This window comes from Vicia villosa, unplaced genomic scaffold, assembly GCF_029867415.1.
Source record: "Vicia villosa cultivar HV-30 ecotype Madison, WI unplaced genomic scaffold, Vvil1.0 ctg.001440F_1_1, whole genome shotgun sequence".
NCBI lineage: Eukaryota > Viridiplantae > Streptophyta > Magnoliopsida > Fabales > Fabaceae > Vicia > Vicia villosa.
The window spans coordinates 272,768-290,019 of record NW_026705619.1 but is presented as its reverse complement, the minus strand read 5'-3'; the positions used below and the strand labels follow the sequence as shown (position 1 = coordinate 290,019).

The 17,252-nt window shown below is 42.3% G+C and overlaps 1 protein-coding gene across 1 annotated transcript; it reads left to right on the top strand.

The window, feature by feature from the left end:
* Nucleotides 1–5,121: 5,121 nt before the first annotated feature.
* LOC131635177 (uncharacterized) lies at nt 5,122–7,258 on the top strand. Its single transcript, XM_058905777.1, has 3 exons — nt 5,122–5,305; nt 5,450–6,694; nt 7,239–7,258. The coding sequence occupies exons 1-3, from the start codon at nt 5,122–5,124 to the stop codon at nt 7,256–7,258; spliced, it is 1,449 nt and encodes a 482-aa protein (XP_058761760.1).
* Nucleotides 7,259–17,252: the final 9,994 nt, after the last annotated feature.

The following is a 17,252-nucleotide window of genomic DNA, read 5'->3' as shown; positions in this document are numbered from 1 at the left end:
ATTATTCGAATATTGACTTTTGGTGGAAAATCGGTCGAGAAAAGTCAAAGAATGGATAAAATCGGGAGTTTGACAAAAAGTTGCCAAAAATAGAAAAAATAACAAAAATGGAAAGTTTGGACACTTAGGAAATTTTTTGGCTCTTTAAATCTTGATGAACAGTCCACTTCAGCCCTGATTTACACGTGTCAAAAGGCCTCGTTTGAGAAAAATTCCAACATCAAAAATGTTCAGATCATAGAATGCTACAATTCTCCAGTTGGAGGTTTTTTCATTTGAGACTTGTATGAAAAGATAAAATGGTTTGAAATTGCTGAAAACTCATTTGATCTAGGCCACAGCTCAAGTCACAAACCAAGTCATGACCAAGCATTTTACCAAACACTTGGCATGCCAAATGTCAAGCTAGTCCTTGAGCTCTACAAAAATGCTATAAGCTAAAACTTGGTATCATTCTCCTCTCCTCCATGCCCTCTATGCAATGAAACAAGAACCAAACAATTTGAGTGTGTATTGAATCATTTATGAAGCCCCAAAGTCAAGTGCTCGTCAAGTCACCACTGTGATGGCAGGCTGGGCAAAAATCCAGGTCACGCGCATGCATTTTGTCAAACATCTGGCGCGCCATTTTGGACATCAATTTTAGAACTCCACAAATATCCATTAGGATCCATCTTGATATCAAATTGCTCATTGCCATGTGCTCTTTCCAACAAGCCATAGATGGAAATTATTGAATGTGTGTGGAGCAAGATAAGAAGACTCAAAGTTGCTCCCTGACCAAGTCACGTTTAACCAAGGTTACAAGCCATAAGTAGGTCATGCGCATGCAACCATCGTCTAGTTGTGCACCATCATGTTCCAGGCAGTTTTTGTCATCCATCCAGGTGTTACTTCAAGGGATTTTCAACACATCAATTCGTCACTTCCATCACTTCTCCACAATGGGCTTGAGTTTGAGTCAAATGGAGGTGTAGAGAGGGAATTATATGTGCGTAAAGTCATGAACATGGACTGTTCGTTCCCATGCATGAAAGGTTCCCAGGCAGTGTAATATTTCCACATGAACTCATGCAAGTCCTGAATGAAGTTAAAGCATGCATAAGAACTCACCATATATACCAACACATGCTCATTAAGCATGGGATAAAGCCATACTACATGCCCCACACCATAACACCATGCACACTCACAACCTCATATAAAAGCTAAGCTCCCTTCACAAAATAACGGACTCTCATTCTTTCCATTTTCTCAAAATTCTCTCACTTCTTCACTCTCTCAAAAACCTCTCATCATTCTCTCTACCCTCACTTCACGATTCTCTTCACTCTCTCTACAAAAGAAAGAAAGTTTGTTACACTTTCTAACAAACTTCTTCATCTCAAAAACCATCACCTTCATCTTCTTCCCCCACCTTCAACCACGACGAACGGCATCGCCACCTTGTAACCACCATGGCAACGACCTTCGCTTCCATCTTCATCATCTTCTCCGTATAACCGTCAACTCTACGTAACCTTCAAGACCTGTCATCATCATTCTATCGCTTCCAAGATTCATCTCCGCAAAGTAATGTGATGTCATTCTCTAATCAAGGAGCTGCGTGAGGTTCATAGTGCAAGCATCAACAACATCAAAGGCTCCGATCTGTGAAGCTTCGCTCTCGTTGCCATACCTCGAAACTAGTAAGCCTCACAGTCTCACTCAGCATGCATAGATGATAATCTTAGGTCATATAGAACTGGTTACGCGTTTTTAGATCTCATTACTTGATATGATTCTTGGATCCGTTATCAAAGACCGTTCTCTCTAAATTTATGAGCATGTTCGAACTAAGAATGGAAGTATGAACCTCTGGATAGCTTTAGTTTGCATTTTAGTAGAGGTTCCGGTGGCTTAGGGTTTTACAAACACCTTCGGTTTAGGCGTTAGAAGAAGAATTAACAAAAGATAATCGTGGATTCATGATCAGCGTAAAAAGCCGAGTGGAAAGGCATGAGCTTTTTAAATTTCTGGAAAAAAACGCATGGTCCCCGCCGTGAAACACGTCGTAGAAGATGACCGGAGCGGTGCTCCGGCGATGGCTTTTATTTTATTCCTTTTTCTCCGTCCGATGACGTGTAGCCTTGCTATTGGCTCCTATCCCATTCTCTGGCGTTTTTGTTTTATCCGCATGGTTAGCATGAGGGATGGAGCTTTCTGATTGGTGTGTAGATTCATGTTTGTCTTCTAGTGACTTAAAGGGTGACTTGACCTATTGATTTGTGTGTGCATAAGAATTTCACGTTACCTTTTAATGACATTATAGCACATAAATGAAAAGCACATGCCATAGTCAGTAATAAAGGTAATTAATTATTGAAGGAAACAAAAATGGAAATATGGTAGATGGTGTGAGCGCTGGGCCTCACTTGTGGTGGGCCTGTAATGTCTTTGATTGACACCCGTGCTTCGCTAATGCACCTACGGTCTTGTGAATGAGGGCCCAAGCGCCTTGATTTCCCCACCCCCGGTTTAGGCCCAGATGCATTATAACATAGATTTTAGTTCATAATAAAATTGCTGATGCACCCCATGCAGTTTAGATTTTAGTTTTATTTTTAATTTTGTTTTCTTCTATTTTTAGCTCATAATCCTTTTTAACTCAAAAATAAAATGTATAAAAATGCTTTTAGATATTTTAGGCTATGTGAATAACTTTCATATTTTTGTGTTTTTTTTAGTTTGTCGTAATAGCTTTAATAAACCGTTTTGTCCATATGCGCAAATGTCCTTTTGATCTTAACTCCTTTTGTAAATGAATTGTTAATTGACTTAGGATTAGAATTTAATCTCGATTCTTGTTGTATGAGCTTAATTGACATGTATAGAATTGGATTTTGGTTTCTTGGTAGATTTTAATTCTTCTTTTAATTAGACTCTGATTTCTTTTAATTGATCTTGCTTTCTTGTATGTTTTAGAACTTGCTTAGCGTAGTATAGAGTTAGAATTCCCTTAACTCCAATAAAACTCAAATAATAGATTTTTAGGTTAATTTTGACATTTAATTTCCTCCACAAAAAGGGTCAAAAAATAGTTCTTGTGTTTAGTTTTGCATTAAGGTTTGAATTGCTTTTGTATCATTTACATGTTGATTTCTATATGATTTTTTGTGACTTTGTTACTTGACTTTGGCCATATCTTTTGGCCTATTTTTAGTCTCCATTAGACATAAATAGGAATTAGACAACTTAGACTAGAATTTAGAGATAGTTCCCTTCTTTCATTCTTTTTCTTTTCAACCTTTAAAATACTTAATAAATATCGATGAAGATCATACCGTTACTACATTTCATAGTAGGAAAGAAATGATTGGGGTGTAGGCCTCGATGTATGTTCTTTCCTACTTAGCGGAGAAGAAATGGTTGAAGTGTGAAGCTTCGATGTATTTCTTAACCGTTGTTTAGAGAAACGATCGTGGTGTAGGCCTCGATGTGCATTCTCTAAATATTCATAAAAAACTTTTTGTATCTCTTTTACTTAGCGGAGAAGAAATGGTTGAGGTGTGAAGCCTCGATGTATTTCTTAACCGTTATTTAGAGAATCGATTGTGGTGTAGACCTCGATGTGCATTCTCTAAATACTCAAAGAACAAACAAAAATCTTTTTGGTATGATCTAAGTCACAAAGTTAAAATCCCCATAAAAAACACCAACCAAAAACACTTCAAAAAACCTAATAAATGTGCAGACTTAAAACAAAAGTGAGGAAGTGATGCGAGACCTTGTAGTGGGTTCTCGTCATCATGGAATTACCCTTAAAAGACACAAACCAATCATTTCTTTTTCTTTTGCCTCGTTGGCACCTAAGGGCAATGTCATTTCCGTTCGTACGCATCGTAGGTCTGTCCCCTTATGCAAGAACGTGAACGTTGACTCCGCCCAATTAAAAAACACAGAAACAAACAGAAAATCGTGAGCCGAGCTACGGTAACTCTGATTCCTGAAAAGGATACGTAGGCAGCGGGGTAGGGCCCGTGCGAGTATAATTCTTTCTTTTCCCTACATTTTGCATTCATTTCGCATTTAGATATAGATAGACGTAGATATACACCCTTTAGATAGAAACAAACATAGGTGGATACCATCGAGTACGATGGGCGCGAGGGGTGCTAATACCTTCCCCTCGCGTAACCGACTCCCGTACCTTGATTCTCTGGTCGCAAGACCCTGTTCCTTCCTTTGTTAGGTTTCCTGATATTCCTTTCCCTTATGGGATAAATATATTGGTGGCGACTCTGTTCATTTTTCGCGAGCGTGCGACAGCTGGCGACTCTGCTGGGGATGTTGCTAGACCTGTTGCTGGTCCATCCTTAGTGAGTCGATCCTAACCTGCGTTTGTTTGTTTATTTACTGGGTGTTTATTTGCTTTTATGTCTATACCTTGTATATATGCTTGCATGTTTATTTTTCCGCTTGCATATCATGTTATTTCTGTCTGCACATCATGCATATGGATTATATTCTGTGTTCCTTGGGGTCTTCTGTTCTGTTTTGCAGGTTGGGTGGGATGTTCTATGAGGTAAAAGGCCCAATACCCAGGCTATGAGTGCACTTTAGGTACCCTAGGATAGAGTGGGAGCATGGTTTGTCTCGAGGTGTACGTCTCGGGATGGATCATGTGACTACGAGCAGAGTAGTGGTTTCAAACGGAGGTATTATCGTCACCCGCATCCGCGCTGTGATGATGCTTACCTTCGGGCGGACCGTATACTGCGTTTCATGACCTTACCCTGACCTAGATTCACCTGTGAGTGGGGAGGGATATACATGACAGGTACCGTTGGTGACTATTCTGTTCTGTTGGTGACTATTGTTCTTATGGCTGTGTGGCACCTATGCCGAACCTTTGACCTTATGACTTGTGATTCTGCTCAGAGACGACACAACAACTCTCTCATATTGGGAGAAACTCCATTGCATCATTTTCATCATAGCATATTTATTTTCAAAAAAAAAAGAGGAAGAAAAGATGTAATAAAAAAAAAGAAGAAAAAGAAAAAAAGAAAAGAAAATAGTATTATTTCTCATATGCATGCCATTTTTCAGGGTATCCGAGGTTATTACTTTTCACCCAGGATGGCTAACAACGTGACCGCTACCAGAGAAGCTACAAGGCGTACTCACACTTACAGTTTCCATCGCGAAGGCTTGATTCAGTTGGGGCAATTGGGTGGATTGATCACTGGTCATAATAAAACTGTGTTCACTGAGAATTATGGAAACATCTTGACTCTTTTGGACTCACACGTCGACGAATGGGGTTTATCTACTCTTCTCCAGTTCTATGATCCTGACTTGCGTTGTTTCACCTTCTCAGGCTATCAGTTGGCTCCCACTCTCGAGGAGTACTCTCACTTTCTCAATATCAAGATTCAACACAAGGTTCCTTTCGTGTGTGTCCCAGAGAAACCTGATTTGAACAACATTGCCAACGCTCTTTATTTGAGCATAGAAGACGTCCTTGGGAATTGGAAGAAGAATGGTAACACCCATGGTTTCTATATGAGTTTCTTGGTTGAGAGGGCCCAGGAGTTGGCTAACAAAAAGATGTGGGAGGCCTTCAACGCCCTTCTGGCCGTTTTGATTTATGGGATCGTGATGTTCCCTAACATTCACAAGTTCGTTGATCTGGCTGCTATATGTCTTTTTGTGGAGAAGAATCCGGTCCCTACTTTGCTAGCCGATGCGTACTATTCTGTTCACTCTCGATATGGGAAAGGAGGAGCCATAAGAAATTGTTTGCCGTTGTTATACACCTGGTTTAAGTCCCACCTTCCTACAAGTGGTCCTTTCATTACTTCTACTCAGAAATGGCATCAAAGGATCATGGGGCTTACTGGAAATGACATTGTCTGGTGTCCTACTGGGATGGACGTAGAGAAAGTTATAACTAGCTGTGGTACTTTTGACAATGTTCCCCTCATAGGAACAAAAGGTGTTATCAATTACAATCCTAAGCTAGCGCTGCGTCAATTGGGTTTTGCACTTGAAAAACAGCCTTTAGACAAAGAAATATTTGAATCCGTTTGCTTTGAGAAGGGAACCGATCTAAAAGGTTTAGAAAAAGTGATGAGTGCCTGGAATGACATCCATACAAGTGATCAGATTTCTCTAGGTGGAAAGAATGCCGTTGCCAAACAAGCCTACACAGATTGGGTTGAAAATAGAGTTAAAGATCGCCTGTTGCCTTTCCCGAAGGTTAACCCATTGTACAAGCAACCACCTAAGGTTCCAATTGCCACGATGCCTGCTGAGAATTGCATCCCAGTAAATATGGAAAGCACCCAATTGCACGAAAAGAAGTCGGATGTGCAACCGAAACATTGTCTTGTGGACCAGAAAAGAGTTGAGTTGACATACGAAGCCAAAATGCTGAAGGGAGGATCTTCCAGAGTTCAAAAGAGGGCTAGAACGGAAAAAGGTGAAAGAGATACTACTGTTATTGTCGAGGATCACCAGAAGATCCTAAAAAGGGCCATGAAAGAAGCAGAAGAGAAACTCAAGCAAGAGTACCGAGAAGACTTGAAAGCTTATAAGCTCAAGATAGAAAGGGATGCTAGAGTTGAAGTGAAGAATCAGAAAAAGAAACTGGAAGAAGAGACCACTAAAAGAATGGCAATTGAGACTCAACTGAAAGGAAGTCACCTTCGTAATACTCGACTAACAGAAGAAAATGCCAAGCTCAGAGATCGAATGATGGAGGACACATCTGAGAAAGATTATCTCCCAGAATGCAAAGGATGTGACGAACTCAGGGAGTGCTGCAAGAAGCTAGATGGGCATTTGTTTCGCAAAGATGAGGTGATTCAAAGCCTTCTTAAAGGAAGAGATCGAGAAGCAACCAAGAAGCTGTTTGATGAAACGAAGAAGTGGAGCGATGAGCACTTCAGACAAGGAGGACCTCTGTTTTATATTCAGATGGATTGATGTTTGAGTCTGTATGTTTCGACCACCACCAGACTTGTTGGATGGGGCCTTTTATTTCCCTTGTTGAACTATCTTGTTGATGTATGGCTTGCCCAAGTTTAAATTTCTGTTATGAATAAAAGAACTAGTTTCTCTTGATACTTATCTTTTGTCACATTGTTAGCTATCCTGGATCAATATTAAATCTTGGATACCCTGAAAATGTCACAACACATCATATGCACACATGCACTCATACATTCACATTATCACATTGCATTTTTCAGGTTATTGCACAAGAAACTGATTGGGGTCCTTTTCAGCAACAGATTTCTTTCCCGACGACGAAGCTGACTTTCTTACATCCTTACCGCACCAGGAGTAACGAGAGAATCATGGAACAATTTGAACAGAATCAAGCTGCCCTCCGTAGGGATATGGATGTTATGGGGGAAAGAATGGCCCAACTTATGGAGACTCTCCATGCCGTCGTTCAAGGACAGGATGAACTCAGAAAGAGTGTCGCTAGTTTGGTCAAAGATACTCCTACCAATTCTGCTGACGGAGGGGTGAAAACTAAAGAGACTCCTATTAATGAGACACTGAAAGTAGTGGACGACCACCATGAGGTTATTGATCTTGAACATGATCTTACTGCTGAGTTGACCGAGACTGCTAAGATGTACCAAGCTCTTGAGGAACGCCTTAAAGCCGTTGAGGTTGCTAAAACTTCGAGTTTTAACACTGCTGCTATGTGCTTGGTACCTGGGATTGTTATTCCCCCGAAGTTCAAGGTGCCAGATTTTGATAAGTACAAGGGAGTTACCTGTCCAGAGACTCACATTCGTTCCTACTGCCGTAAGATGGCTGCTCATGCTGAGAACGAGCCCCTGCTGATGCATTTCTTTCAGGATAGTCTCACTGGAGCCCCGTTGGAATGGTACATGAAACTTGAGAGGTCTAATGTCAGTACTTGGGGACAACTTGTCGACGCCTTTTTGAAACAATACCACTACAATACTGCTATGGCTCCCAGCCGTGCCCAGCTACAAAATATGTCACAGAAATCTGAAGAGTCTTTTAAAGAATACGCCCAGAGGTGGCGTGAACTTGCGTCCCGTGTCCAACCTCCTCTTTTGGACCGCGAGTTGATTGATCTGTTTATGGGGACTCTAAAAGGGCCGTATCTTCAGCACATGGTCAGTAATACTTCTCCTTCCTTTTCGGATGTGGTCATCATTGGTGAGAGGGTTGAGAACTGTGTCAAAGCTGGTACCATTCAAGGTGTTACTAATCCTAGCAACTCAGGTGGTAATGGTAAGAAGCCGTATTCTGGGTTTGTGAAGAAGAAGGAAGGTGAGACTAGCACTGCCTCTGTTGACCAAGGTCGAGCTCCTGCATATTCTGCTGTTCCACCTCCTTATTATCCGATGCCTTATGCTGTTCCAGGTCCGTATGTCCCTCAAGCATATGCTGCTGCTCTTCCACAACCATGGATGGCACCCCAACAGCCTTTCGTACCACAACAACAAGCTGCTGTTTCTCAGAATCGCCAACAGAATCCTAGGCCTCAAGGTCAAAGAGGTCCACAGAGGCAAAGATACCCTGACAGGCGTATAGATCCGGTTCCAATGCCGTATGCTCAGCTTCTTCCCCAATTACTTGCTGGTCAATTAGTGCAACTCCGCGAAATGGGTCCTCCACCTGACCCTCTTCCTCCTGGGTATGATGCAAATGCTCATTGTGAATTTCATTCTGGGGCTCCCGGCCATACAATCGAGAAATGCAGGGCATTCAAGTGGAAAGTCCAGGATCTTCTCGATGACAAGCTCATCTCGTTCACTCCTACTGGTCCTAATGTGCAGAATAATCCTATGCCTCCTCATGCCAGTGCGACCAATGCTATTGAGTTATGTGATGATCAGATCCTAGTGAGTGATGTTAATGAGGTAAGGATGCCGCTAGCAGTTGTCAGAGAGTATCTTGAGCAACAAAAGGTTTTGTGTGAACTACATGACTACTGTTTGCAATGTTCTTCTAACCCTGAGGAATGCGTTAGGTTGAGAGAAGAAATCCAGAAACTAATGGATGAAGGTGTTCTTAGAGTGGAAAGGGTCGTTCCTGTCGAAGATGTGGCTACTCTAGAGATACCTTACTATCCTGCTGAGGTGTCAAAAAATCAGAGTACTCCCTTGGTCATTCGTGCTCCGAGTACTCCCTTGGTCATTCAAGCTCCGAGGACTCCATTGGTTATTCAGGTTCCAAATGTTCCTTCGACTCCTTCAACCTCGTCTATTGTTCCCTCTCCTGTGAATGATTCTAAGGCTGTTCCTTGGAGTTATAATGCCGTGTATATTCGAGGGAAGAAATATGATTGTCCTCCGGTGGGTAATTCGAGCATCACTAATATTACTGGCACTAGTGGCATTACCCGTAGTGGTCGGATCTTTGCTGCCCCTCCTCCGCTTCCTAAAGAGACCAATAAAGAGGCTAGTACACAAGCAAAAGGAAAGCAAGTTGCTGTTGATCCTCCTGTAACACGTAATGCACAAGATGTCGAGCAACTCTTGAAGATCATTAAGAAAAGTGATTACAAAGTGATTGACCAACTTGATCAGACCCAAGCCAAGATCTCCATCTTGTCTCTCTTGGTGCATTCCGAAGCCCATCGTGATGCTCTGATGAAGGTCCTGGCTTCCGCTCACGTAACTCAAGACATTACCGTGCCTCAGTTTGAAGGGGTTGTGACCAACATTGCTGCCGGTAATTGTTTGGGTTTTTCTGATGATGAGCTTCCATCTGAGGGTAGAGCACACAACAAAGCGTTGCATATCTCCGTCAAGTGTCTGGATGCTGTGTTGTCTCGAGTTCTGATTGATACCGGTTCTTCTCTTAATGTGATGCCCAAGACTACTTTGTTTAAGCTGAGTATGGATGGAATTATGATGAGACCATGCACTATGAGTGTCAGAGCGTTTGATGGCTCCAGAAGGTCCGTAGAAGGGGAAATTGATCTGCCTGTTTTGATTGGCCCTCACATGTTCTATATTGCCTTCTATGTCATGGATATAAGTCCTTCATACACTTGCCTCTTGGGTCGTCCTTGGATCCATGCTGCTGGGGCTGTGACATCTACCCTCCATCAGTGTTTGAAATTTGTTGTGAACGACAAGATTGTTGTGATCACTGGTGAAGAGGATTTGATCGTCAATAATCTGGCGTCATACCGTTATGTTGAAGTGGAGGGAGAGATACAAGAGACACCTTTTCAGGCCTTAGAGATTGTGTCGGTTGATAAACTCCCCGTGGTTGAAAATAAGAAAGAACTCGGAGCACCCCTCTCGTCTCTGAATGATGCTAAGGCCTTCTTAGAAGCTGGTACTCCCCATAGTGCCTGGGGCAAGCTGATTGATGTTCATGAGAAGCGAGACAAGTATGGCCTTGGGTATCAACCATCTTCCTCTACTCAGCTCAGCATAATTCCCGGAAAGAAGGTGATTCCCCCCATTTCTCAAGTGTTCGTCAGTGCAAGCACCAGTTCTGGAAGCCAGGTTCTCGCCGTGGATGATGATGATGAAGAAGATCTCTCCAGATTCATTTGCCATGCTGCGCCTGGACGGAAGCTCAACAATTGGACTATCTTGGACGTCCCCAGAGTCACTTTTATGGAGATGTAATTTTCTTGTTTCGATAAGTCATATGCTTCGCCCTAAGCATTTTGACCGCTTGTATAAAGAAGGGCCCCCATGTTGTTTCAATTTGTTTAATATTGAATGAAAATCATATCTTCGCATGCAATTACTGTTCCATTTCTTTCATTTTTGTTTTTTTTACTTTAAAAACTTTTTCAAAAAATGGCAAAGCTTTTTCTTTCTCTTTTATGTGTTGCATTCTAAGGCATAAATCATCCATCGTGCAGATCTGGCTCGAATTCCATCAAAAATGATAATGTTACAGTTCCACGTCTTGGTATCTTTGAGAATCCAATTGACCAAGCTGATGAGGATAGTGGGGAAGATTGTGAAGTCCCCGAGGAATTGGCAAGACTTTTGAGACAAGAAGAGAAATCTATTCAGCCACATCAAGAAGCCATAGAAATCATCAACCTCGGTACAGAAGAGGCAAAGAGAGAAGTCAAGATAGGGGCCGCTTTGCAAAGTGATGTAAAGAGAAGGTTGATTGAGTTGCTTCGAGAGTATGTTGACATCTTCGCCTGGTCATATGAAGGCATGCCTGTTTAGACACGGATATAGTTATGCACAGGCTACCTCTCAAACCAGAATGTCCGCCTGTAAAGCAAAAACCACGAAGAACACGACCTGATATGGCTTTGAAAATCAAGGAAGAAGTTGAAAAACAGTTGAAAGCTGGTTTCTTATCTGTGTGTGAGTATCCTCCTTGGATTGCAAACATAGTACCTGTTCCTAAGAAGGACGGAAAGGTACGCATGTGTGTTGACTACCGAGATTTGAATAGGGCAAGTCCGAAGGATGATTTCCCTCTGCCTCATATTGATGTGCTAGTCGACAACACTGCTCAGTATTCGGTGTTCTCCTTCATGGATGGTTTTTCTGGCTATAATCAAATAAAAATGGCTCCTGAAGATATGACCAAGACTACCTTTACTACTCCGTGGGGTACGTATTGTTATAAGGTGATGCCTTTTGGTCTTAAGAATGCTGGTGCAACATATCAACGTGCGATGGTGACCCTTTTCCATGATATGATCCATAAAGAGATTGAGGTGTACGTCGATGATATGATTGCAAAATCCCAAACCGAGGAAGAACACTTGATATATCTTGAGAAATTGTTTGCTCGGTTGCGTAAATTCAAGTTGAGGCTCAACCCAAACAAGTGCACTTTTGGAGTGCGATCTGGTAAATTACTTGGTTTCATTGTGAGCCAACGAGGGATCGAGGTCGACCCTGATAAAGTGAGAGCAATACAGAACATGCCAGCACCGAAGAATGAAAAAGAAGTTCGAGGGTTCCTTGGGAGATTGAATTATATAGCCAGGTTCATTTCTCATCTCACTGACACTTGTGAACCCATATTCAAATTGCTGCGCAAAAATCAAGATATCCGTTGGGATGATCATTGTCAGGAAGCCTTCGAAAAGATCAAGCAGTATCTCCAAGAGCCACCAATTCTCATGCCTCCAGTTCCTGGGAGGCCGCTCCTCATGTACTTAACTGTGCTTGAAGGATCTATGGGGTGTGTGTTGGGCCAACATGACGAGTCTGGTCGAAAAGAGTGCGCCATTTATTACCTGAGCAAAAAGTTTACCGATTGTGAATCCCGCTACTCACTACTCGAGAAAACTTGCTGTGCTTTGGTATGGGCTGCTCGCCGACTGAGGCAGTATATGTTGACTCATACCACTCTATTGATCTCCAAAATGGACCCGATAAAGTACATCTTTGAAAAGCCGGCTCTTACAGGAAGACTAGCCCGATGGCAAATGCTTTTATCAGAATATGATATCCAGTATGTCACACAGAAGGCCATCAAAGGGAGTGTCCTTGCGGATCATCTTGCTCATCAGCCATTAGAAGAGTATCAGCCAATGAAGTTTGACTTTCCTGATGAGGATATCATGAAACTGGATGATGATGAAGGACCCGAACCAGGGGAGCGATGGACTCTCACGTTCGATGGTGCATCAAATGCTATGGGCCATGGTATTGGGGCAGTTTTGACTTCTCCTCGTCAAACTCACATCCCTTTTACAGCTAGAATATGCTTTGATTGCACAAACAATGTCGCAGAATATGAAGCTTGCATAATGGGTCTCGAAGCGGCCATTGATATGAGGATCAAGATCCTTGAGGTGTATGGGGATTCTGCCTTGGTTATACATCAAGTGAGAGGTGATTGGGAAACACGACACCCCAATTTAGTTCCTTATAAGGATTATATTTTGGAGTTGCTGCCTGCTTTTGAGGAAATCACTTTCAATCACATCCCCCGAGAGGAAAATCAATTGGCAGATGCTCTGGCTACTTTGGCGGCTATGTTCAGAGTTAGCTCCCCTAAAGAAGTACCAGACATAACGATCCTCCGTTACAAAGAGCCTGCCCATGTGTTCCCTGCTCATTGTCTCACTACTGAAGATGTGTATGATGAAAAGCCATGGTATTACGACATTAAGAGGTATGTTGAGAAGCAAGAGTATCCCGAAGATGCTACGATTGGTGATAAGCGAATGCTTCGAAGGTTAGCATCCAAATTCTTCTTGTCAGGAGACGTCCTGTACAAAAGAAACTATGATTCAGTTTTGCTCAGATGCGTGGATAGACACGAAGCAGAATTGATCATGCGGGAAATTCATGAAGGATCTTTTGGAACCCATTCCAATGGACATTCTATGGCCAAAAAGATCTTGCGAGCAGGATATTATTGGATGACGATTGAAAGTGATTGTTATGTGTACGTGAAGAAATGTCATAAATGCCAAGTGTATGCTGACAGAATTCATGTTCCTCCAACTCCTCTGAATGTCCTGACGTCACCTTGGCCCTTTGCTATGTGGGGCATAGACATGATTGGACGAATAGAGCCGCAAGCTTCGAATGGGCACAGGTTTATTCTTGTTGCTATCGACTACTTCACCAAATGGGTTGAAGCTGCTTCTTACAAGAACGTGACCAAGCAAGTCGTTACTCGCTTCATCAAGAAAGAGATCATATGCCGATATGGGGTTCCAAACAAGATCATCACTGATAATGGGTCCAATCTTAATAACAAAATGATGGCAGAGTTGTGTGAAGAGTTCAAGATTGAACATCACAATTCATCGCCCTATCGGCCAAAGATGAATGGCGCGGTCGAAGCTGCTAACAAGAATATAAAGAAGATTGTCCAAAAAATGGTTAGAACGTATAAAGATTGGCATGAGATGTTGCCATTTGCTTTGCATGGCTATAGAACTTCTGTTCGTACTTCAACTGGGGCAACTCCCTTCTCTCTTGTCTACGGCATGGAGGCTGTATTACCTGTCGAAGTGGAAATTCCTTCGTTGAGAGTCCTGATGGACGCCAAACTCGATGAAACAGAATGGGTTCAAACGAGGCTTGATCATCTCAATCTAATTGAGGAGAAACGCTTATCTGCTATCTGCCATGGCCAGTTGTATCAAAAGAGGATCAAGAAAGCGTATGACAAGAAGATTCGGCCTCGAGAATTCCACACAGGTGACCTAGTCGTAAGGAAGGTCTTGCCAATTCATACCGACCCAAGGGGCAAATGGACTCCCAACTATGAGGGACCATACATTGTGAAGAAAGCATTTTCAGGTGGGGCTTTAATCTTGACAAAGATGGATGGGGAAGACGTTCCGCTTCCAGTCAATTCAGACTCAGTCAAAAAATACTACGTATAAAAGACCCGCTAGGTCGACGTACCTAGGCAAAAATAAGGGCATCCCGGCAAACCAAAAAGGTTTGGGCAAAAATTAGGGATAAAACAAAAGCAGAATAACCCGCTAAGTTGAAAACCCGAAAGGGCGACTTAGGCAAAAAGGGGCATCCCGCTGGATTGAAAACCCGAAAGGGCGGTCCAGGCAAAAGTTAGGGATCAAAAGCGAGAGGCTGCAGTCTGAATATCCTTCACAAAGACCACTATACGCCTTTGGCAAAACGGACAGATCAATCCAACCGCTACCCTTCTGAAGCAAAGCATTGAGAGGATCAAGGATATGGGAACTGTAGCAATATCAGTTTTAGTGGAAATCCGAGCATTTCTCTTTGCCATTTCGCTCTTTGCGTTTGTATTTTCTTTTTCGCAACTACCTCATTTAGGAGTTGCTTCCTTGTACAGAAGCCTGTTCACAGGCATTCCATCAATGAAATAATCTTTTGATGCAAAAGCTTTCTTTCTTTCTTTTCATTTTACGCATGCGAGGTGTGATTTAATTCGTTATTAAACATTGCATTGAGAACATGGGGGGCAATAATCACAAAATCAAAACGAAACATGATGTTACGTAAACATAAAAGTGCTCGAAGGGACACCATTTGCATCCAAACGTTGTTTTCTGTGCAGGTTGCAGGTTCTAGCCATCATCTTGACTCATGACGTGTCACAAAGGTCATCATCATCCCGCATGAAAGTCCCAGAATATAATTCATCAGTACTGGTAAGCATGGAGCACACGAAAGGATCCATATCCCTATTTCACATGGCAGAAGAGGAATGGTCTCTCAAAACTCGTGATTCCCCAAGCAGCTTAGGATGTAAGGAAAGTCGAGCAAAATCACTTCACCCCCAGCAGGGCTATGTTCCAACCCTCAACGCAGTTACCAATAATCTTTGGTACTGTAGGGTTCCAATATCAATTCACGATGATGGTTCAAGATCACAGGGCAACGGACCCCAATGATCCTACTCTCCGGTTCCCTCACTAATGCCTTTATTTGGCACTCTTTGCATATAGAATCCATTGCATATAGCATTTGCATCCTCAAAAGCGTAGCATATCCATCAAAATGGAACATTACGCCATAGAGAAAGTCAAACATGCATACAAAGCATAAGCCAGATCATACAAATCACCCCTCTATCAGGACAATGATACATCCTCCCATAAAATGCCCTCACAAATTCCAATTGATATCTGCTACTACGTCGCAAACCTCCTCCACCCACAGTGCCGATACTTGGTTTTCACCAATCCCCAGTCCCCAGTAAGCCCATCTACCAAGCTTCTCAAACGCTCGTATGTGTCATTCTTTCGATGCTCGTCTGTATCTCTTTCTGATGCTCGTCTGTATCTCTCTTTGTACTCGTCTGTATCTCCTTTGATGCTCGTCTGTATCTCTCTTTGTACTCGTCTGTATCTCCTTTGATGCTCGTCTGTATCTCTCTTTGTACTCGTCTGTATCCCTTTTGACGCTCGTATGTGTCATTCTTTCGATGCTCGTCTGTATCTCTCTTTGTACTCGTCTGTATCCCTTTTGATGCTCGTATGTGTCATTCTTTTGATGCTCGTATGTGTCATTCTTTCGATGCTCGTCTGTATCTCCTTTGATGCTCGTCTGTATCTCCCTTTGTACTCGTCTGTATCCCTTTTGACGCTCGTATGTGTCATTCTTTCGATGCTCGTCTGTATCTCTCTTTGTACTCGTCTGTATCCCTTTTGATGCTCGTATGTGTCATTCTTTTGACGCTCGTATGTGTCATTCTTTCGATGCTCGTCTGTATCTCTCTTTGTACTCGTCTGTATCCCTTTTGATGCTCGTATGTGTCATTCTTTTGATGCTCGTATGTGTCATTCTTTCGATGCTCGTCTGTATCTCCTTTGATGCTCGTCTGTATCTCTCTTTGTACTCGTCTGTATCCCTTTTGACGCTCGTATGTGTCATTCTTTCGATGCTCGTCTGTATCTCTCTTTGTACTCGTCTGTATCCCTTTTGATGCTCGTATGTGTCATTCTTTCGACGCTCGTCTGTATCTCCGTTGATGATCGTATGTATCTCCCTCAAAACAATTGTCTATGTCACTTTATCTTTCTGTCAAACCTACTCCTCTCCCAATCATTTCCATGTAAATATCAATCCCTTTGAGAACCCTGTGTTGGCACCGTTACCACGTTACAAGCTATCACTATTCAACCATTACTCACCGTAAACTTTTCCACCAGAAAAAAGAAAAACATTCCTCTTTCCCCAGCAGATATCAAACAAAAATATAATAAAGATAACACTGACACCATCTTTTCTTCAGGACAAATTTCAGGTCTTGGTATTTAATCTTCTTCTACCTCGAATGTTCGAAAGGCTAACGCCAATCTCACCTTCAGGTGTAAGATGATTAAATAGGGGCAGCTGTCATACCCCAAATTTGTCCTACCCTTGATTTCCAACTGGCTTAGACTTCTCATCTCATGTACATATCTCCCATTAAGTCATTAACATAACTCATGCATTCATATCATTTGTATTAATCAGAGACTAGCAAGGGATAGCTTTTATAGCAGAGAATCTCTTACCAAATGTGTGGATCTGAGGTGTAATCATGTGGCTCTTTGTTCATGGAAGTCCCCCTGGGTTGGGGCCCTCTCGTTCTCAACTCAAGGCATTGGTTGAAAAGTACAAGCTTGATGTTCATCTGATTATCCTGAATTAGGGTTTCTTGACCAAAGTCAACGCAATTGACTTTTTGGTCAAATACATTGGTCGAGAGATGATTTTATGGAGAGAAGTGGCATGGTGCTTGTGTGGAAGTGTTCAGTCGATTTCCGTTGGTCAGAAGCAGATTAATCGGGAATTCCATCAATAGTCGAAAAATCGGAACAGTTG